The 19658-nt window shown below is 35.7% G+C and overlaps 2 protein-coding genes across 3 annotated transcripts; both read right to left on the reverse strand.

Moving 5' to 3' along the window:
• Window positions 1-1983: 1983 nt before the first annotated feature.
• On the reverse strand, window positions 1984-9937 carry LOC147535221 (SET domain-containing protein). Of its 2 annotated transcripts, XM_086646822.1 has the most exons (17): window positions 9708-9937; window positions 9494-9593; window positions 9215-9389; window positions 9015-9120; window positions 8164-8240; window positions 7399-7425; window positions 6695-6864; window positions 6396-6509; window positions 5662-5742; window positions 5306-5370; window positions 4957-5013; window positions 4679-4750; window positions 4255-4503; window positions 3532-3647; window positions 2888-2983; window positions 2429-2622; window positions 1984-2310 (listed from the first exon to the last, which is right to left on the reverse strand). In XM_086646822.1, exons 1-16 carry the CDS (start codon window positions 9756-9758, stop codon window positions 2466-2468), a joined length of 1713 nt encoding a protein of 570 aa, XP_086502948.1. In that variant the 5' UTR covers window positions 9759-9937; the 3' UTR covers window positions 1984-2310; window positions 2429-2465. The 2 variants fall into 2 exon arrangements, with proteins under 2 accessions (XP_086502948.1, XP_086502946.1); XM_086646820.1 differs by lacking the exon at window positions 1984-2310 and having other exon boundaries at window positions 2335-2622.
• Window positions 9938-10302: 365 nt separating this feature from the next.
• On the reverse strand, window positions 10303-14019 carry PEPKR1 (phosphoenolpyruvate carboxylase-related kinase 1). Its single transcript, XM_086646823.1, has 5 exons — window positions 13742-14019; window positions 12247-13169; window positions 11726-12022; window positions 11037-11450; window positions 10303-10772 (listed from the first exon to the last, which is right to left on the reverse strand). The coding sequence occupies exons 2-5, from the start codon at window positions 12833-12835 to the stop codon at window positions 10492-10494; spliced, it is 1581 nt and encodes a 526-aa protein (XP_086502949.1). The 5' UTR covers window positions 12836-13169; window positions 13742-14019; the 3' UTR covers window positions 10303-10491.
• Between the last annotated feature and the right edge of the window lie 5639 nt (window positions 14020-19658).

Below are 19658 nucleotides of genomic sequence, written 5' to 3' on the forward strand. Positions count from 1 at the left end.
GATGTATGTCATCACTGGAATTCGACCAAATGTACACTCAGTACACAACAGGACATAACTAAGTGACAATATAACCAGGCAAAGTATACTTGTCGCAAAAGCGAATCGGAACCGACAATCAGGGCCGTGCCTGAGAATTTGGGGGCCCTGTGCAAAAATTTAGTTTGGGCCCTTCGTATCATCAAGATATAACAAATTATACAAAAAATGATAACGAATTCAAAATAATTTGACTATAAAGATAATTGATCATTTATTCATCAACTCCACAAACAAGTCATCTGCTTCAACATCAAAATGTTCTTCTTTCTTCAAACTAGAGCAATGAATTATTGCTCTAGTAGCTGATATTAAGGCGTTTGCCTAGTTCCATCAAAAACAAATTATAACGACTAAATAACAACAAGAAGAGAAATAAAAATAGAAAAAAGATATATTATCTGGTGATATTGATGCAATTATTTCAACTTCAATATAATTTTATAGAATAATGCACTCACAAAGAACACACTACCAATACACTAGTATTAATTTGGAGGAAGACTTTTTTTTGTTCAAAGGGTTTGAAAGAAGACTTGAATAGGATAATTAAAAAAATTATTGAACCTACAATTTATAGAAAAAATTTAATTAAGAAAGTGATTTCCTTGTTCCACCCGGTGTATTGTTGCACCAATACACTACCATATTTTTTTAGTATCAAGTAAATCACTTTCCTGATAAAGAAAAGAGAGGATAAAGGAAAAGTGAAAAAAAAAAAAAACTAGAGAGAGAAAGATTAATAAGAATAGAAATTAGAGAGAGAAAGAGTAATGCATGCTGAGAGTGCGCCCCTATTTACCTTCAATATATGTACCCTCAATTCCTTTTTTAATTTGACTTCTTCAAACTTACTTTATTGTTTTTAATCGGAAACACTTTAGTATTTTAATAAGGCCACGGCTTTGGGGAATAAAGAAAATTCTTCGGGGAATAAAGACTAAGGGAGCATATTTACTTTTAACCCAAAAATTTACAAAGTTGTATCTTGCCCCCTAATCTTCATCTTCATCTTCCATTAAGTTTATCTTCTTCTTCTTCTCTCTAAAAACCCTAATCCAAGAAACTCAATAATAGTACTACAAATCAAAATTCCTAATAAATTAAGAGAAGAAGATTGAGGAATTAGGGTTACAAATTGAGTTTTAGAAGTAATATTCATACACCTTCAAAAATCCAATTAGTTTGAAACCTACAAAGTGATGTTATATCAAAATTGGGTGAGTTGATTGACAATGATTTAGTATCCATTCCAACACGAATTTGATGGAAGAAGAACCCCGTTGGTCTCTAAATTCCTCAATCTTCTTCTCTTGATTTATTCGGGATTCTGATTTGTAGTACTACTATTAGGTTTCTTGGATTAGGGTTACAAATTGAGATTTAGAAGAAATATTCATACACCTTCAAAAATCCAATTAGTTTGAAACCTACAAAGTGATGTTATATCAAAATTGGGTGAGTTGATTGACAATGATTTAGTATCCATTCCAACACGAATTTGATGGAGGAAGAACCCCGTTGGTCTTTAAATTCCTCAATCTTCTTCTCTTGATTTATTCGGGATTCTGATTTGTAGTACTACTATTAGGTTTCTTGGATTAGGGTTTTTAGAGAGAAGAAGAAGATAAACTTAGTGAAAGATGAAGATTAGGGGGGCAAGATACAACTTTGTAAATTTTCGGTCTAAAATGTAAATATGCTCCTTTAGTCTTTATTCCCCGGAGAATTTTCTTTATTCCCCAAAACCGCGACCTTAATAAACAAGCGACATACAGCTGGAAAGTACTATAGTGGAAAACTAAAAAATTTTGGGCCCCACGTTGTGGTGGGCCCAGTGTGGGCGCCCTGCTCGCACTGGGCACCGCACGGGCGCCCTGCTCGCACTGGGCACCGCACGGGCCTGCCGACAATGAACATCTCTTGCTATAAAAATAGAAAATATGAAAAATACATCCTGTATTGCCCGATTTTTCCATAAAAATAGGCAAAGTACACAATAATAATTCTCTACAAAAACAATCAAATGATAGAAACTAGAAAGACAAATAAGAAAAGAAAGGTGTAAAAATAGACAGGCTGGAGGAGAGTTCTATATTGCCCGATTTTTCCATCGGCCATCTTACAGGATGATGTAGGTGCACCGAAAAACCGGGGCACTTGCAAAATACGCTTTTGCATCAGTTTCTATTACACTTTTTTTGCCCTCTATCAACAATGCTTTTGTAGCACTTTCCACTACACTTTAATTCACAAGGCTTCAAATCCTTTCTGTTGCCAAAAGTTTGTTCAAGATTGAAGGTCAAAGATGAAATGTCATTGAAGTAGCATTCAAATATTTTATGTAGGATTCAAATGTTTTAGAGCCAGTGAAGTAATTAAACTCGACCTTTATCGAAATGTAAATGTCAAAAATGTTTGTTTCATCACTCAGCTCTGTTCTCAGTTAAGCATAGTTGCAGAGCTTTCTCAGCTTCCTTCAAGAACAGACGAGTGAGTTGCTTTTGCCCCCGTCGATAAATTATACCACACCAACTGTTTCTGCTGATCAGCTTCTTTCCACTTGCATTTTCAGTATCTTCTCTGCAAAATTTCATGATACGTCAGTATAGAACTAAAGATATTGATATGCATCTGATTATAGTAAGGCGATCAAATAAAAGTCACTCTTCACTCAATACCCCACATTTTCTTCTGTCCAATAGAGGATATATAGTCAATATATTATAAGCATTTAGGGGAATAAACATAGCACGCAGAAGAGTTTATTTCTCCAAAATATGTAAGTCAAACCAAATAAAGATAGTATAGTACTTACTAGAACCTAAAGGAGGATTACTTGACATACCTCACGTACCCATCAGATATCTCTATCACTTGAACCTTTTCAAGCAGCTCGGTATCAGAAGTTTCGGTGCCAGAACCATCTTCAAGCTCCATCATCCTGGTAAATGAAAAACCTCAGAAATTTCACAGAGTGAATATAAATTATATGCTCATAAAAGTTGAATGCTACAGTTTTAAATTAGAAGTTCTATGTGGAGATTTTTTTGGTCATATAACTAAGAGGAATTACAACTAGAGTCTAGATCTTCCTGTAAGTTAAGTTGTACTTCGAATTACTTCTACTTATTACAATTATGTTTTAACAAATACAACTAATTGTAATCATCACCATACATGCAAATAAGGTAGTGGAGTGAATTATAATTCCAGGAAAATAGTTCAAGAAATACAGAATTAGACTTGATCAATTCATAAAATCCACAGGCGACTTCGTCCAGTTATTTTCACTCGAAATATTGGTCCAGATTTAGAAATATTGTTTGTTAATTACACTGTAAGAACAAAAGATGGGGGAATACCGGCATGGGGCTTTTTAATGTGCTGGGTTCCCATCAATCCATAATTATTGTTATTACTGTTATTAATAATAATTTATTCAAAGGATGATCCCAAATGACGACTAATCAGTTGGTTTGAGATACTTACTTTGTTTGAAGAAGATCAACAAGCAATTGCAGAGCACCTGAATCGCCACAAACCTCCCATACTGCTGCCCTAACATCTGAATCAGATGGCTGCTTTTCTTCTTCCCCTCCAACAAGCTGAAAGAAAAAGAAAAAAAAGAACAGCAAACGAGGATTAGTGGGTTATATGCACTACACATAAGCTCTCTGTAAATGTGCTTGGTTAAAGCTAATCGAGAATAAGTACCAATAACTGGAAATGCCAAGTTCCCGACTACTTTTGAATTATATGTTATAGATTACCACAAATTCTTTTAATGGTTCAAAGGCATAAGAAAGGTACACGGAATAAATGTATGGTTGGCTAAGCACGTCCAAGTCGGAGCACTCTCACTAGTTTATGTTGAATGAGCAAAACCAGAATGAGGAGAGTAAAAAAAGAAAGTAAGCAAACAGTCCTATTACTAGTTCAATGCTCCAAACAGCTTTCTTTATTTTTCTTTTGAAATTTTATAGCTTTCTTTATATTAAACGCCCTTTATAAGCTGTTTCTTATTAGATCATACAGGCAGAGAATTTTTACTACCACAATTGAAAATCTTGAACTTCTTGGATAGATCATCCCGTCCAAATTCAACTATAGAAAAACTGAATTTATAATTTTGCATGCATCAAAAAAGATTCTAGGTTTAACAAACTCAAAAAAGGCAATAATTTAAACAGAAAGTTCTTGGTGGTAATGAACCTCTTCCAGCAGTGACGAAACTTTAAAAAGCTCTTCCTCTTTCATAGCTATGGTTCTCAAGGTAGTCAAGAACTCCTCAGGAAAAACCAGTTTATTCAAATAAGAAGGTATCTTTCGCTGCCCACACCAACTATAGCTGCAAACATTACTATTCTGGGACTGACTACTGTCTTCAATTTGTGACGAGTCGGCAGAAAAAAATCCACCAGCTAGTAAACTTCTTGGTAGAAGACATCTCATTTCAGATTTCTGCAAATACCAATTAGGTTTACGAGAGAATTATTTATTAAAAAAAAAAAAATCAGAAAAGGACACTTCGAAATATGCTTTGGAAAGTTAGGTAAAAAATAAACGGAACTTGCAAGTGTTTAGCAAGATATAAAAAATTTCACTACATATAAAGCTTTATAGACAAATTACTGACCTGTACTTCTAAAAGTTGTGCTTTGGAATCAGCAAAAGGAAGACTCTGGAGAGCTTCTACAGGATAATGAACCTGTAATGCTCAGCAAAACCAGATATTTCGTGTTAATATACAAAAATTTTGGAGAACGAGAGAACCATAATATCTGAATCATCAAAATGTTTAGAGAGTTAAAGAGTGTTCTACAATAACCAAGAGAAGGTTCTACTTATTCTACTTCCAAGAAGAAAACTTGTATATTGATTGAAAACATCACAGACATTGTTAAAGGTCATTACCATGAGATAGTCATCTGGATTATCATCAATGACAAATCCATACAGATACAGTAGCTCCTGAAAAACATACGAGTAGTTCAGAAGCTTTAGAGAAGCAAAGTTATACTGTTATCAAAAGTTTGTCAGTGGACAAGAGCGAACACCTTAAGGAAGAATCTAAACATTCTCGATTTTCTACCAATCAATCATTAGACTGATGTACTGAAGTACCTGAGACTATATTACGTGCATTTAGCTTATTTTAGTCTAATAAAAGAAAGTAGTTTCCCACTTCAGAACCAAGAAATATCACCCGTGAACAAACAAGGTAAAATCTTAAAATGACATCAAATATTCAGCTCAGATGTACCTCGTTCCCTTTGTTACCATAACTTATGAATATCTCTTTATCAGTTTGAATTGGACTCTGTTCAGCTTCTCAGAATATAAAAGGGAAAATTTAGTTTTTATACGAAAGGAGTAGATACTAAAGAATTGATTAACATTTCACTATCAAGCTCTATGGGTGGCTATTGGATTTACACGAAAAGTCCAAATAAAGTAAGAATGCAAATAATGTTTTCAATGTGAAAATCAAATAGATAGAATGCCAAGAAAGCCTGGTAGAGATTTCCAGCATAGAGCATCTCGATTTCTAGGATTCGGAAAACTCAAACTTAGAACATATTGAGATAGGCAACACGAACAAATGCACTAGAAATTAACCTGATATGAGGTACATAGATGCAGGAACTCCAGTGGTCAATCCTGCCCCATCAACTTCCCATGTTGCTGCAGCCTTTATAGCTGGAAAACATACCCGAAAGTTAGGTAGCATTAGAAATATGTCATAGTTCTTAAATAGAACTTACAATCAAGCTCAGATCTCCAATCTGACGCTATTAGAAAGTTTCCAAGTGCTTCTTTAAGTAGTGAATTGTAATATAATATACCTGGAGTCCAAGCTTCACATCCATTTTAAGCAAAAAGCTCTAAGAGAATCGTACAAGAATACATTCGCAGTTTCAGGAAAAAAAATCCAGACAAAAAATGACAAAGGATTTTATTTTGGCAGTGGCGGATTCAAGAACTCATACTCGGAGAGTTGAAATCACTTCAGTATTAAAAATGTTGACATTAAATAAAAAATGATAAGATAACTATAACATTTATATGCACAATCTACTAGAAGAGAACTTTTTAACATGAGGCAACCATCTCCTACTAAATGCCATTCAAATAATTTGTTACAGTGCCTCCATGGAATTAAGACAGTGTTAATTTGTAAGTACTTATGTTGTAAGGCAGATAGGAAACAGTAAAAGGCCATGCAGAATACTCAAATGATAATGTAATACAACAGTTACAACTCGGTCAAGTTATAATAGAACCATAATAGAAACAGTAATGGAATATGAAGAAGAACAACAATTATGAAACAATATGGGCTAGCTGATTACCATGATTGCAGAAGTCAATACCAGGTACAAGGCCCTCAACCCAAACAGGTTCTCCGTTTTTTGAATTTAATGTTATTTCAGCAACTTGTTTTTCAACATCACAACCATTGCCACCTAAATGAAAATTAGGTCCTGTCAGTTTAACTTGGATGCTAAAATTGTTTGTCCAAAACATAAGCCGGTATCTTTCATTCTTCATTAAAAAAAAAAGTCAAAGTATAGGGTAACGAGAGACTGATAAGATAAACAGTAACTACAAAAGAATGACAAGATTAACAATCAGTCAGATATGGCATCACCTATTTCACCCATGAGAGGAGTAACAACTTCACTAGAACTACTTGAAGTGGGGGCTCCAGCTACTCCACTGATGGATGGAGAACAACTCTCTTCTCCCACAATTTGTGGGAAAACGTAACTATGCGGAAAAGGTATGTTCAGAGCACGAGTCCAAAATATGGAGTTGGCCCTATTGACATTCAGAGATGGAACAATCAGATTTAAAAAATAACTGATAATCTGTTTGTCGAATAAAATGTTAAACTTTCATATGATTTGATCAGACAAGGTTAGAAAGACCCTTTTATATTATTTTATGCTTAGATGTAGCAAAGAAGAGGAAAATCTCGGTCAAGATGGAGTAGAAGAACTCAGTAAATAGGTCCAGGGCAATACTACAGTGTACGGACTTTTAATTTCAACGTAACGAAGTCCCAGTTATAGCATTACCAACTAAAAAGCTAAAATGGCTTACAATCTTAGAACTAGCCCAACTTAACAAATAATACGCCGTCTCGAAAACATCGAACCATATTGAGATTCCCAATTATCGACAATTGTTTAGTAATAATGATTAAATACACTTCAGAAATGAAAGATATCACATGTCTAACCTGTATTGAGTTAGTTAATAGTAATAGCTACATACCCTGTAGCACTATGCTCGAGAGATAATTGGAATGTAAAATAAAAGAGTCGGAGAAATCATTAATAAGATGCATACCAAAGGAAATCTTCGAAGCACACCTCTCTGGTAAGACAACAAACATAAACAATACCCTTAGTATCAAATCGAGATAGGAAATTCTTAGAAAGCAATAATGAGTTAAGTACCAAACCATGTAATAATAGCGTTTAAAAAATTGATAAAACAAGCGAACAGATATTGAACAGACGCTGTATTCAGCGTTAACGAAATGACAAGTATGGGAACGCATTTAATGAACTACAGGTGAAAATATAATGAGATAAAGAATGTTATGATTATGGTACAATTGATTACACACTAACTTATTTATCTCTTCATTTAATGGTCAACAGAAGAGCTGTGGTGCTACATTATACAAATATACATTCAGGAGCATCACCCATGACCGTACTTATAGCATAATTAATGTTTGCATGAAGTACTGTTTCATTGACGTTGACATGCATAACTTAAGTGACGCTGTGGTAACTAGATGACTAGCGTGCATGTTTCGGCATTGTTAGTAGGTCTCAAATTCTTCGGTAGAAGATACATGAAGTCAGCCTCAAGTTTAGAGCATAAGATTCTCTAAGTCTTTCATCACAATTTTGGTGATTATTCTAACCTTATCAGTTGAAACTAAACCATAATCGTCTTATTGCTTACGAATTTTTAACACGAAGCTACAAATCAGCAAACTAATCTACCCTTGTAATCCACATCAACATAACTTAAGTGATTTACCAAGACGTAAAATTTAACCAAAAGAGACAGAGAATAATGAAGCAAAAAACCATTTACCTTTCAGCTTCCCCGTCAAGAAGCTCCTTAACCAAATCCTTCACTTTTTCTTCGTACAAAGACTGCAACTTCTTCTTCTGTTACAGAAACCTGACTTCAGCTATTGGAGAAAAATATTTTTCATCATACAGAGCTAAACAACCAACATCTAAACCTACTACAAAGTAAAGATACCGACAACCAAATATTATATAAAACTACTACGATAGCTCCAATGGTTCAATATGCTACAGTTTGTGGTAATTAACAAGCTACAATTTATGAGGACAAAGGAGATCACAGATTTATTAGCTCGGACAGACACGTGCCACAAATTGTCCATGTCTTCCCGTGTCAACTTTTCCAATCTTTGTTTTATTTTCCTTTCCTAGAAATTGGTCCCTCTTGTTCATTTAAGCCTTCTTATTTTTATTTTTATTGAACAAGTAAAATTCGAACGCTAGTCACCCCAGTGGAGAGAGACACATATTGCCAACCAACTAAAGTGGGTATACTTGTACAATTAAAATGACCTACTTTGCAACTCAAGTTCTTACTTGATTTGAGCCACTTAAGTGGTCTACTATGGATCTTAAGCTTTATTCCGCCAATAAGTCCCATGCATGGTGCATACAATTAACCTTTTATTTTTATGCATAAATAAATTTTAATTAGTAAAAAAAATAGATGGGTTGTTCCTGCTATTCTGCGGCTAGTGGGTTTCGTGGAGTTCCCACTTTGCAGGTTTCAAATAAGCCATGTCTGATAGAATCATAGCACATCAAGGTGGTAGTGTATAAGTGCTCGGGCCGCTAGAGTAATTGGTTGGTAATGTTAAACACTCGGGCTTTTCTTGATTGTGTGTATTTTACCTGCAATAGAGTTGCTCGATACAATGTAGTCCCCTTTAACTCCAACAACTCATCATCAGTGAACCATAGCGAATTCCCAAATGTAAGTGGAAGCATATCAATATACCTAAATACCAGATAAAGAACAAACAATTCTCAACAACTTCACACTTGAAATTCAAAAAAACAAAATAGATAGAAATTAATAAAACAAAACTTACGGTTTCCACAAAGAGTTCTTACGAAGACGCTCAACAGTTAAGAACAAAATCATTAAGAAGCGATCATCAACATCTCCTTGTTCAAACATGGCTCTACATTTAGGTCCTAAATAAGGATCTTGAAGTACTCTCATTGGTGTTATTGATAATTCTAGTGGAACTACTAGAAGAATTCCTGAACATAATTTTACATATAAAAGATCGATTATCAATTTCAACAACAACAACAACAACTAAAATTTGAAGTAAAACAATGAAATGATTGGAAGTTTGAGTTACCGTCAGAGTTGATGATGGAGTTTGAAGAGGAGAAGAGACCGAATCCTTTGTTAGGTCCACAATATTTGATCTTGCAACCACGTAATTCAACTTTGTTTGCCTGCGATTTGTATAGAGTTCTTCAGTTCAAGATGTTTTTTCAGAACTTCAAAGGTAGAGAGAGAATCTAGAGAGAGAGAAATTCTAGAGAATTTAGAGAGAGAGAGAGAGATACCTGTAACCATTGAAGAAATGGTTGGATTTTGGCTTCTTCGTGATTTTCCATTTGGTGTTTGAAACTTCGAGCGACAAAACTCCACTCTTCACTGTTTTTTATTTTCGAGTGTTTGGGGCATAGAGTGAGTTTTCCTAGCTATATGAGAGCTTTAGTCATGGCCCTTTCAGTCCACGGATATGGACGGATGGGCCCTTCCCTAAATCCAACAAGTCCTAAGTTCGGTTTCTGGGGTTCCTATATTACTCTTTTGTGTTTATATCGTGTAATTTATAGGTATGATATAGAACGTCGTACCATACAATGACATCAAAAATGTTTAAAGTGTCAACCACCTTACTCCCTCACTTACTGCATGTCCTATAAAACGGGTAGTGCGACAAAACAAGACTGCCCTGTAGAAGAGTGCGAAAAGAAGAAATTACTCACACTTTGGAATTGACAGTATAACATAGGGAAGAAAAGAGAGGAAAAAACACATTCAAGAGTCCCTAGGTTTTCACATTTTTTCAAGATTGAAGGATGTAATTGAAGTTCACTGAAACCAACGAGCAACAATTCGGGTATGGCTGTTGATCCCTAAAACCAGTTCAAATAAGGAAAAGCAACTTTAATTCATCAATCACAGTTAACACAATCAACAAGTCCCCAATTAAAAATTCAGATTCAAATAGGTTTTACATTTTTAGATCAATCACAATTTCACACACATGACATGGGGTCTTTACTCAATTTCTTCAAATTGGTTTTTTTTTTTCTTCACACAGTATCATCAAAATGAAGTTCAACAAACAAGGGAAGATCTCAGAGATTGAGCACTTGGATCATGAGTACACGATGCCCACCGGATAACTGATTCAGTAACCATTAGATCCAGTTGCTCCAGCTCTCCCAGTCCTATCGTATTGTTCCTCCTACTAAGGAGGCTTGTTGCTCTTGTTCCACTTATTGTTTCACCAACTCGTCGAATCTCAGATGACTTCTTCTTGTTGTTTGTTTCATCGTTATCGTGAACTAAGCATATAGATGGATCCGAAGATATCGAAAACTTCCCCAAGCTTGTCTCTGCACGATAAAAGAAAGCCTGGAAGTTAGGTAGAATGATCCGATATATGACTCGATACCTTATTCGACCCAAGTCAGGTAGTAAGCTGTTTGTCTTATTTTCCATTTCTAACTCGCTGATAACTTTCGATTTGAACTATTTTTAGTCAGATATTCTATTATCTTTTTCCTAGAATAGAATAGATATGGATGAGTCGGACTCAGATACTGGGGACAAAAATATTGACATTGCTTTAAAGATAGAAAGAGAAAAAGATAGGGTACCTCTCCGAATGGCAAAAACTGCTGAATCATCGACTCTGACACTTGATATCTTGTTCACTTCATTAACTGGAGAACTTGGGCCAGAAAATGCAAAGCTTGGAAAAGAAAGAACATGAGAAGTTAAATCCGGACTGCTTGATTCACAACTCCGGAAGGAGAAACGTCGAACAGCTGAAGGAGGAGTCGAAGCATCAAGCAAGAAAGACGAAAATGATGATCGGCAAGTGAATGTCGGTGATTGCTCAGACTGTGCATCGCTACGGACAGGAGATTCGTAACCAAAGCTAACATCTTGATTCCTAGAGATGAATGGTGGGGAGAAAGAGCCTTGACTCAACTCCGCTCGCCCAAATATGTTTTGTGGTTCACAGCTTCTGTTCTCCTGCAACACACAGTCCATAATCCACGAGTGATCTGCAAGGAAAAGGGTGTCACTATGATGGAGGCAACTCAGAGAAATGCATATTTGAGGAATCAAATTGTATTAAGTATATCAGGTTATTAAAAAAAAACTGCTACGTAAGAAGTTATAAAGCATCCTTAGAGTTGCTTCCAAATATCTGCTCTCAAGAGCAGTTACTACTATAAAAAGACTTCACTTCCATACCAAACAACTTTCAAATGAAAACTTTTGCTAATTAGAGAAGTATCCTGAACTCAGACTATAAGTTCAAATTCAAAATTCATACCTAGAACCTGAGAGGCAGTGATCCGTTTGGCAGGATCAGTACAGAGCATTTGAGTAATCAAGTCCTTGGCAGATGCAGATACTCGATCCCAAGGATCAGATGGGAACCTCAGATCAGCAGCCCTAACCGCATCAAATATCCTCGACTTTGTCTTTCCCCAAAAAGGCGGCATCCCACTGAGAAGAATGTAAAGGATAACACCAGCACTCCAGACATCAGCTGCCTGATTATAGCCCCCAGAGAGAACCTCGGGAGCGATATAGAATGGACTTCCAACAGTTCCACGCAGCTTCTGCCCTGTACGAACAAACTTACATTTAAACAAAACTTTAAGTGATAAAATGATCAAAGCTCATCTGAGGTTCATGGTCAAAATAAGCTTTCAGAAACTAGAATACCGTCTTAACTTTGGGTTACTATGATTGTATTCAAGAAACTAGAATACCGTCTTAACTTTGGGTTACTATGATTGTATTCAAGAACTATGCAACCCTAACATCACAAGCGGAAATAGAGTTTACCCGGTTGGATATAGGTTGCAAGACCAAAATCCGCCAATTTAATGGATGAGGTTGAATCCTTCATCGCCAAGAGAATGTTCTCGGGTTTCAGATCTCTATGAACAACTCCCTTGTCATGACAATAAACAACCACCTGCATTAGATGTCTGAAAAGAACCCTACCCTCAGACTCGGAGAACCTTCCATGTTTCTCTAAATGATGGAAAAGCTCCCCACCAGCACAAAGTTCCATTACTAGATGCACGTAATCCTCGTCCTCGTAAACTGCCTTTAGACCCACAACATTTGGATGCCCGGATAACCTTGTCATTATTTCAATCTCAAGCTTGACACTTCGAAGATCATCAAGTGTTACTAACCTCTCTTTCGAAATGGATTTACAAGCCAAGATCTCTCCATTTAATTTATCTAAGCAAGAACGGATAACACCAAATTGGCCCAACCCCAATTGATCTCCCAAACGGTACCGATCTTCTAAACGAGCGAATTTTTCTGTGTCCAAAATCGTATGAGTAAGTGTTGAAACTCCATAACAGTTGCAGGAATGGATCAATGCCAAGTTCGAGCCGCTGTTGTGGGCAACAGCCATGCCAAACCTCACAGAACCCTTTCTCTCTCTCTAGATAAAACTATCAATTAAGTTGGCAGCTTTTTCTCAATCTATCTAATAGTCTAGTTATAACAGAAACCCCTTTTTTGGAGCAAATGTGAAACTAAGATTCGAAGTCAAAAATGAGATCAATTATGAAGAAACACAATCAACCAACCTCCCTTAAAATGAGTCAAAACCCAAACTTATCGTCGAAGTTTCACAATTGATGTTGGTAGTGAAGAAAACTAACCAATCTGAACAAACCCCGAGAATTGAAGATTAAAACCCTTACAGAGATTAGACTTTCTTCATCACCTCCCTATTTTATTTCCTGTCAAAATCAAGACAAAAACATTAAAGGTTTCACCTTTAAAACTCCAAATTTCATTCTTCCAAATATAAATCCACAACAAAACTGTTTAGTATAACCCTAAATCTTACATGGGTTCTCAAAACCCAGCTTCTATCAACGTTATTGGTTTCAAAAAGTACTCCAGTTAAATTTCAACAGAACCCTGAAATTTTTTCCTCTCTGTGAAATGGGGACCTGTTTTCTTCCTTCTTTTCCACTAACAATTTTGTAAAATGGAGATCGAACCGGTACCGGGTTTGAAGAAATGCTCTCACTTAGAGATAGCAAGAGGTTATGAGAGATCAGAATAAACAAATATAACTACAAATAAGAAGAGTATGAGTAAACCCCTAGTAATTTTTTCAAGATAGAAAACTACAAACCCATTATAACAAACAAAGAAACCCTAAGATCAAAGCTAGAAATAACCCATACCAGATCTTGATTCAACAAAAACAAATCAAAATTCAAAAAACAGAAACTAAAAACAACCCACAAATTAGTAATGTGCTTTAAGAATTACTATGAAAGATCTAGAGAGAGAAACAAACCTGGAGAGAACCATTATGGAGATGATGAAGAAGAAGGGAGTTTGTCTGAACTCTGGTTGGGCACTTCCTCCACCCAAAGCCGTCAATTTGGGTGTTGGGTTCTTCTCTCTGTTCTGGCGGTTCTCTCTCTCTCTCTTTTTCTCTCTAAATAAAAACTCTATATTGGTTACTTTTCAATGTTTCATCCTTACCAAACAAAAACAAATCAATAAAGTCCTTACATAATTTGTGGTATTAATTAGATGCCCTTTTCTATATTAGTCAACGCGGTTCTCCCCACTTTCTCCTGTCCAGGTCAATATTATATTATTTGTTTTTGAAAGATGTCATGGTGATATTATGTGCGAAATTATTTCGTTTGTCATTGGGCTACTTTTTTTTTTTTTTTTTTTTTTTTTGGGAAGTCGACTACAATGGACGTTAGTCGTTACATATGGCATTGATACATCATAGATGTGATAAGTTCGATAACCGCTCACTCAAACTCAAACAAGACCGGACCTTTAGCTCAACTAGACAATGACTTAAAATCCAACTACATTATTTATATTTTATGCGAATAGGAGAGAGAACAAGAGAGAAAAAACGTTTTTTGTTCATATTATTTACACCAAACATAATGTGAAGTAAAAGTAAAAATTATGACACAATGGTAAATCTTACATGTGTATTTAATACATTTAGTTCCATTCAATATTCTTACATGTGTTAAATTTTCCTAACAAATATTAAAGTTGTCTTACTTCTCTTAAAGAACTTGGGGATGGATATGAATCTTAACATGTTTATTAAATCCGAGCTTATGTGTATCTAGGAAAATATGAAAACATGAAGATGTTTGAAAATCAATTTCCTATAAAAGCAATAGGAAAACAGACGCAACATCACATTTTTTTTTTTTCTCATTTTCCAACTATTGTCGAGTTGTACTTGCCAAGACATGACAAATCTGAATACTTGGGTCAAAATCTAGTTGTATTCATGATTTTCAAATACATTTATTGGATCAAAATATAGTTTTATTCATAATTTTCAAATATATTTATGTTTGTAATGGATCTTGAATATGAATGTCATATTATTCACTTGTAACTTATAAGATTAGATTTCACCGAGAATGTATTTGTTGTAACAATAATCAAGTTTATATTTTTTATTACGTGTATTAAAATAATAATATTTGTGGCGTTCAAGTCTTAGCAGTTGTCGATATTGTCTCTGTTTTTACCATTTCACACAGGTGCGAGATTTTTGTTCTTGGTGAAGACTCCACGAGTCCCTCCAAAAAGGCGTAACACTTACTAAGCTTGAGCGTACACTTATGACTCATGTTGCGGGACACTCTCACGAGCGATGTGAGATTATCACGACCCCCTCACCCTAGGGAAGAGTTGTCTTCGACTCTGGTACCACTTGTGACGTCCAAAGTCTTAGCAGTTATCGAGTAGGACACAGTCGAGGAAGGCTCTTCGCCGAGGGTTCGGGGGAATCGTAATATTCTCGTATCCCTCGCGAGAGTGTCCGGAGTTTGGCCTACAGGTGTACTCTCAAGCTTAATAAGTATGAGACTTTTTTTTTGGGGGGGGGGTGGTCTTCGCCAAGAACAAAATCTCGTGTCTGTGTGAGGTACGAAAATCGAGGGCAATAACATTAACTGTTAAGATTTGGGGCGTCACAAATTCTCACTCTTAGCGATAAATATTTTTGTTCTAAGTAACATAAAAATATCAGTGAATCCCTTCAAAATTTTGAATGTCCCGCCCCAACTTTAAAGAACCAAACATCTTCTTCACCATCATCGTCACAATCACAGACTATCATGGCCAAAACAACAACCCACACTACATATTAGATACTCAATAATAATATACATATAATATACACTAGATAGATATTTAATAAGTATATTTCACTTTAATTTAAAAAAAGTAGAAAATCGGATTAATCTTATGAGATCAGATAAATTATGGATTTTTCTGAAAACTATCAGATGTAGATACATATAATAAATGTACTACTCGTTTAGATATCAAATAACCATAAGATTTTCAAACACATGTTAAGTTACAAACTGAACTATCTGTTCTATTAAACATCCGTTGACACCCGTCAGATCTAATACGGGTCTGCCCGACCCAACCAGATCCAATACTATTATGTATCTCAGACATAATGTATTTGTGGTGACAATAATCAACTTTATATTTTATGTTACGTGCGTCAAAATAATAATTTCTGTGACGCCCAAGTCTTAGCAGTTGTTGGTATTGTCCCCGCTTTTACTACCTCACACAAGTGCAGGATTTTTTTGGTGAAGGCTCCACAAACCCCTCCAAAATGTCTTGTCACTTACTAAACTTAAGCGTGCATCTATGGTCATGCGCGGGACACTCTCGTGAGCGATGTAACAATCTCCCCACCTCAACGAAGAACCGTCTTCGCCTCTGAAACCACTTGTGACACCCCAAACTTAGTAGTTAATAATATCACCACATCTCGATAACTGTTAAGGTTTGAGGCGTGACAAGTGATATCTCGGTTGAGAAAGACTCATAACAGATAATAGGGGAATTGTGATAGTCATCATCAGGGTTGGACCGACCCTAATGAACGTCAAAGTAAGGAAATATGTACGAGATAAAAACCAATGAAACTCATCTCAACTCAACTCTTTGGAAAGACTTTTGTTTTAGTTCCTAAAATCCAAACGTGACTCAACTTCCTTTCCTTCCCTCTCCTAGAAAAACAATTCCCTACCTCCCTCTTTTGACACACTTCTCAATTCCACTCTCTCTTTCTCTAAACTTTCTCTCACTAAAACTTTCTGAGAATCCAACTCTCCTCCCCCCGATTCGAACGACGACCGATGGCCATGAATGTTGAAAACAAAGCGTTCTAGGACTCGTCTGGATAATCAAAGTGGGTGGCTATTCTCGCAGACGGAAAGACTCAACGACGAGTAGACTTCTTGCAGCTCAGCTCGTCTGACTACGAGCCTAATCTATGGTAGAGCTGGGCTTTTTTCGTTTCTATGATTTCTTCTTGAAGTTCCCTTAAACGAGGATTCTGTATAGGAGATACTCCTATCTACTCTAAAGTTCCGACCTTTATCTCTCCAAGTTTCTCAAAATCCCCTTTTCTTCTCCGATTTCAAAGACCTAATAAGAGCAAGCAAAAGTATTGATTTTTCTACTTCCTCGCTGAACTTTGTGCGGTAAGTTTATCTTCAATTTTTTTTTTACTTGTTTTAAGAGGTTATTGTTGTTGCATGTTTATGTGAACTTCCTAAATTTATTTCTCTATTAGTGTTCTTGCATGTTAGATATTAATTTTTTAGTTTTGATTTTAGTCCAGTCTAGTACCAATTTATTAGTTTTGATTTGTGTGGATGATATAGGTTTTTTAGATTTGGTAACAGATGATCTACATTGTTTAATAGTGAACTATTAGTTTTAGTATTAGGATGATTAATGATTTTTTTTTTCTATTTTTAGTTGAGCAGAACTTTTTGATTAATGTTGGAATTTAGATAATCTTATTGTTTCAACATTAATAATTAGACAATGCTATAAGCCTATAACAATGTTTTTCGCCTTTCGATTCGGTGCTTTAGTTGTTCCGGGTCATACCTAGTTATTTCAATTTACAACTATTGATACGGGGAAGTTTGATTCGGAAAGAATCTTCTTTAGTGTTAGGTCTAGTGCAGAAAATCTAATGGAAGTGTGAACTTGAAATTTGGATGGGATTTTTATTGATCATTAGGCTGCCCGATCCCTTCATAAATATACGCTGATTTATTAGAGTGAATATGTTAACGGGACGAACCGTATCTTTAGGATCAATGGAGAAACAAGCATAACTACTCGGTAACGTGTCTTTGGATTTGTTATACGTAAACCCCCTGCACCTACATCAAGAACTGTACAAATTAGTTTTATCTTTTCGTATCTTTAATATTGATATTCCTTATCTTGTAGATGGTCCTTCAGTGAAACTGTGCACAGTTGATTTCAAATGTTTGTTTTTTCACTTTGTTCTAAATCTATCAAGTATTATGATATAGATTGATGGAAATGTTCGCAAGAAGAAGAGTAGCCTAAAATCATGGACAGCGACGTAATTTTAGAGCAACCAGTATTGCCTGGGGTCTTGAAAGGAATAAAGTTTAGCGTTTTGACAGCGACCTAAAATCATGGACAATGTAGATCATCTATTACCAAATCTAAAAAACCTATATCATCCACACAAATCAAAACTAATAAATTGGTACTAGACTGAACTAAAATCAAAACTAAAAAATTAATATCTAACATGCAAGAACACTAATAGAAAAATAAATTTAGGAAGTTCACATAAACATGCAACAACAATAACCTCTTAAAAAAAGTAAAAAAATTGAAGATAAACTTAACGCACAAAGTTCAGCGAGGAAGTAGAAAAATCAATACTTTTGCTTGCTCTTATTAGGTCTTTGAAATCGGAGAAGAAAAGGGGATTTTGAGAAACTTGGAGAGATAAAGGTCAGAACTTTAGAGTAGATAGTATCTCCTATACAGAATCCTCGTTTAAGGGAACTTCAAGAAGAAATCACTGTGGGTGGAGAGTTGGATTCTCAGAAAGTTTTAGTGAGAGAAAGTTTAGAGAGAGAGAGTGGAATTGAGAAGTGTGTCAAAAGAGGGCGGTGTTTTTCTAGGAGAGGAAAGGAAAGGAAGTTCAGTCACGTTTGGATTTTAGGAACTAAAACAAAAGTCTTTTCAAAGAGTTGAGTTGAGATGAGTTTCATTGGTTTTTGTCTCGTACATATTCCCTTACTTTGACGTTCATTAGGATCGGTCCAACCCTGATGATGACTATCACAATTCCCCCACTATCTGTTATGAGTCTTTCTCGACCGAGATATCACTTGTCACGCCTCAAGCCTTAACAGTTATCGAGATGTAGTGATATTATTAACTACTAAGTTTGGGGTGTCACAAGTGGTTTCAGAGGCGAAGACGGTTCTTCGTTGAGGTGGGGAGATTGTTACATCGCTCACGAGAGTGTCCCGCGCGGCCGCGCATGGCCTAGGTGCACGCATAAGTTTAGTAAGTGACAAGACATTTTGGAGGGGTTTGTGGAGCCTTCACCAAAACAAAAAAATCTTGCACTTGTGTGAGGTAGTAAAAGCGGGGACAATACCAACAACTGCTAAGACTTGGGCGTCACAGAAATTATTATTTTGACACACGTAACATAAAATATAAAGTTGATTATTGCCACCACAAATACATTATGTATGAGATACATAATAGTATTGGATCGGGTTGGGTCGGGCAGACCCGTATTAGATCTGACGGGTGTCAACGGATGTTTAATAGAACAGATAGTTCAGTTTGTAACTTAACATGTGTTTGAAAATCTTATAATTATTCGATATCTAAACGAGTAGTACATTTATTATATGCATCTACATCTGATAGTTTTCAGACAAATCCATAACTTATCTGATCTCAAAAGATTAATCTGATTTTCTACTTTTTAAAAATTAAAGTGAAGTATACTTATTAAATATCTATCTAGTGTATATTATATGTATATTATTATTGAGTATCTAATATGTAGTGTGGGTTGTTGTTTTGGTGATGATAGTCTGTGATTGTGATTGTAATCGTGATTGTGACGATGATGGTGATGGAGATGGTGAAGAAGATGTTGGGTTCTTTAAAGTTGTGGCGGGACATTCAAAATTTTAAAGGGATTCACTGAAACTTTTTATGTTACTGGGAACAAAAATATCTATCGCTGAGAGTGAGAATTTGTGACGCCCCAAATCTTAGCAGTTAATGTTATTGGCCTCGATTTTCGCACCTCACACAGACACGAGATTTTGTTCTTGGCGAAGGCTACACAACCCCCCCACTCCCACCCCCCCCCC

Source organism: Eschscholzia californica, unplaced genomic scaffold, assembly GCF_041429995.1.
Source record: "Eschscholzia californica isolate CP2 unplaced genomic scaffold, dmEscCali1.0.p SCAF_6, whole genome shotgun sequence".
Taxonomy (NCBI): Eukaryota; Viridiplantae; Streptophyta; class Magnoliopsida; order Ranunculales; family Papaveraceae; genus Eschscholzia; species Eschscholzia californica.

Coding starts and splice junctions, on each gene's coding strand:
- LOC147535221 (XM_086646822.1), bottom strand. CDS start 9,758: ATGGAAAATCACGAAGAAGCCAAAATCCAACCATTTCTTCAATGGTTA. Junction 8,241..9,014: donor ATCGAGCAACTCTATTGCAG/GTAAAATACACA, acceptor TTTCTGTAACAG/AAGAAGAAGTTGCAGTCTTT. Junction 4,751..4,956: donor ATCCAGATGACTATCTCATG/GTAATGACCTTT, acceptor TGAGCATTACAG/GTTCATTATCCTGTAGAAGC.
- PEPKR1 (XM_086646823.1), bottom strand. CDS start 12,835: ATGGCTGTTGCCCACAACAGCGGCTCGAACTTGGCATTGATCCATTCC. Junction 12,023..12,246: donor TGCAACCTATATCCAACCGG/GTAAACTCTATT, acceptor TTGTTCGTACAG/GGCAGAAGCTGCGTGGAACT. Junction 11,451..11,725: donor CACTGCCTCTCAGGTTCTAG/GTATGAATTTTG, acceptor TTTTCCTTGCAG/ATCACTCGTGGATTATGGAC.